The sequence below is a fragment of the Nanorana parkeri genome, unplaced genomic scaffold (genome assembly GCF_000935625.1).
Source record: "Nanorana parkeri isolate BGI_ZX_2015 unplaced genomic scaffold, ASM93562v1 scaffold349, whole genome shotgun sequence".
NCBI classification, from domain to species: domain Eukaryota; kingdom Metazoa; phylum Chordata; class Amphibia; order Anura; family Dicroglossidae; genus Nanorana; species Nanorana parkeri.
Genome location: NW_017306617.1, coordinates 1,197,879 through 1,200,886, shown reverse-complemented (window position 1 = coordinate 1,200,886; position 3,008 = coordinate 1,197,879). Strand labels below are relative to the sequence as shown.

The 3,008-nt window shown below is 36.9% G+C and overlaps 1 protein-coding gene across 1 annotated transcript in view; it reads left to right on the top strand.

The window, feature by feature from the left end:
* TENM1 (teneurin transmembrane protein 1) overlaps window positions 1–3,008 on the top strand; it is a 431,171-nt gene that overhangs the window by 83,785 nt on the left and 344,378 nt on the right. Inside the window, exon 3 of the mRNA XM_018558628.1 lies at window positions 2,022–2,262. Within this exon, the coding sequence (XP_018414130.1) occupies window positions 2,022–2,262 (241 nt within the window). The remainder of the gene's footprint in view (window positions 1–2,021; window positions 2,263–3,008) is intronic.

Genomic DNA, 3,008 nt, shown 5'->3' with positions numbered 1-3,008 from the left:
TTAAAGCGACATTAAACCCTCAGATTTTTTAACATAAAACAATACTGTAATGTGTACCTTACTGTAATCCATGGTTGTTTCCCTTCTCTTTGCTGCTCTTCATTTTAAATTCTCATGTCTTCTCATGCTGGGGGAAAACTTCCCTTTGCAGCTGAGTGCCTCTTCCTGTAGTGCTGGCTCAGTTTGCAAACCTACACACAGACACCATGTATCCATTTCAGAGACAAGGCAGTCTGCCCAGCATGATAACAGATACAGATTTAAAAGGAAGAGCAGCAACGAGAAGGGAAACAACCATGGATTACAGTAAGGCACACATTACAGTATTGTTTTATGTTAAAAAATCTGAGGGTTTAATGTCACTTTAAGTTTGCTCCGATCCTGGATATGCCTGCGCAGAATTAGAATTTTCTTTCCCTCCAATTGTTTCCTCCAGGCACTTCTCCCACTGTCCTTCTCCTCCACTGTCCTAAAACATAGTTCATAGTTAATTGGCTTAAAACTTAATTGGTCCCTTTGTGTTCATGCGTGCCAGTGATACTAACAGGATGTAAGATCCATTATAGAGCAGAAATCGGCTCTGTGTTTTTGTTGATAAGCATTTTACATATCATTATCTAACAGTAGTAGTAATGATCTGATCTGTCCCACTCAAATGTTGGTCTAAAATATTTTTAGCCAACTTTTAATGATTAGGGGCCAGTTTGTTCTACAACAACCAAACTGGGCATTCAAAAGACTGTGTCTGTGGGGGCAGCTTTTGAAGATAATCAGTTGCTGTTTTGCTTGGAACAACAGATCGAGTGTGTTGCTTCCATATCAAGATATAATAAAATATGCTAGGGTTCAGGATTCTGTTAACATCTGTTTCATTAGAGAATTTCTATCCATGCACTATGCTTAGTTTTGGCACACTGGTTGCAAGTGTTTTGAGCTTTGAACTGAAAGTATGTTGAAAAAAAACCTACCGTATTTTCAGCAAGTATACATTTGGGAATTTGATTGGCATTCTCTTCTCAAAAACTGTTAACCACTTGCTGTCTGTAGCAGTTTCTTCGGTATACAACACTTATTGTTTAAAATGATACAAAGAACACGGATGCTGTTCTTGGTATAACTACTTCAGGACAGGACATTTTTTGACGATGGGCGGTCCTGACGTAGTTAAGATTAGCTCAGTTAGCCTCTCAGTCAGACCTGGCCCATAAAACTGTGGAGTACTAATAGGAAAGTACCATTTACATACACCTAACAGTGTTTTAACCCTTCCCTACACAATCCAAGCTAAAGTTTTTGATTTAGATATACTTAAAGGTGTCTATTTATAAAACGTTTGCAATGCAAACAACCCTGCAAATGAGATTCACAGCACATTATGGCCATTAGATGAAGCTGAGAAGCATAGGATTTCCTATGCTCCTCGGCTCCATCTAGTGGCCTTAATGTGCTGTGAATCTCATTTGCAGAGACATTTGCTCTGTGAACATTTTATAAATAGACCCTTAAGTGTATTACGATTATCATATTTTTGAAGTTATGTATACACATGCTGTATCTAATTATCTAGTAGTGTGCGTGTGTGAATGTGTGTGTATATATTTGTGTGTTTATACTCTTACCATTTTTTGCAGTCAGTGTGATTAGTTCATGATCCACTCTATTTGATTTGGTCACAACTTTTAGAGTTTCCTCACTTCCAACTTCATTTTTAGCAATGGCCATGGCCATATGGGTGCTTTATTTTCAATTAGGTTGACTTAATTAGACCTTTTTATGAGATGCGTCTCATTTACATGTTAGTACATTTGAATAATAATTTGTGTATACCGCATGGTTTTGCTTGTGTCTCCTGTTCTTTAAACTGAAAATCAAAAAAACATCTTGAGACCAAAATATTATAAAGACTTATGAAGCAATGATTGTGTGTATTAATAGTAAATCTTGCCTCAACTGTCTCTCTTTATACTTGAATTTTTAGATATAGTTAATAATTTGTCTCTGCTTTGTGCTTTATGTTTCAGAGATTCCCGGAAGCCCAAGAAACCAGTTTACATTCAGGCCCCTACCTCCTCCGCCGCCACCACCACATGCTTGCACCTGCAGCCGGCAGACTTCACAGACACTGGATACTCTCCAGAGAAGTTCTATGACATCTCGCAGTCAGCCAAGTCCAGCTGTTTCCAACCCACCCACAAGTACTCAAGATTCTGTACACCTGCATAACAGCTGGGTCTTAAACAGCAACATACCACTGGAGACCAGGTGAGATCCAAGAATGTACAAAACTTCTCTTCAAACTCAGGCAAGATCCATATCTGCAGTATCAAAAAAAGCATTAGTGTTTTTTGTTCTACTTCACACAATGATAAAGCTGTGTTTTATGTTTCTTAGAGGAAGTCACTTTGCTTTAAAAATATGGCATGGCAGCCTGATCATTATATCTACAGAATTCCTACTGTTTTCTTGCTTTCACAGATAATTTAGTGTTAAAGCATCTATTAAACAGATCGCACAAGTTGTAGTTTGCAAGATAATTACTTGATCTGCATCAGTTTGACGTTGTGAAGTCATTGGGAAATTGGAGCACAACTTGTTCAGCACCAATGCTGACAGATGCTACATGTAATTCTTGTAATTAATGAGGTATGTTTGTGTAGGAAGGTGTATATTTTTATGCTATTACAGAGGTGTGCTTTATATTAGGTATGCACCTCATTGTAGCTCCTAAACAGTGCTTTTAGCTGTTGTTGGAAAATACCTTTGCTATGAGCTTTTAATTAAAGATCAGTTGTTATTAATTTAGTTTTGTAATACATGAGCAGAAGAGATATAAGTTCAGTAATCACAATGTTTTCTAATGCTATATAGCTAATTCATATATAGATTTTTTTAACAGGGTCTATGTTACAGTCAGTACTTAAATAGATACGTTGAAGAAAAAAAAAGTCCATCAAATTCAAACAGCAGAAAAAAATAGATTAAAAGAACTTGCATATTCAGCACCCTAA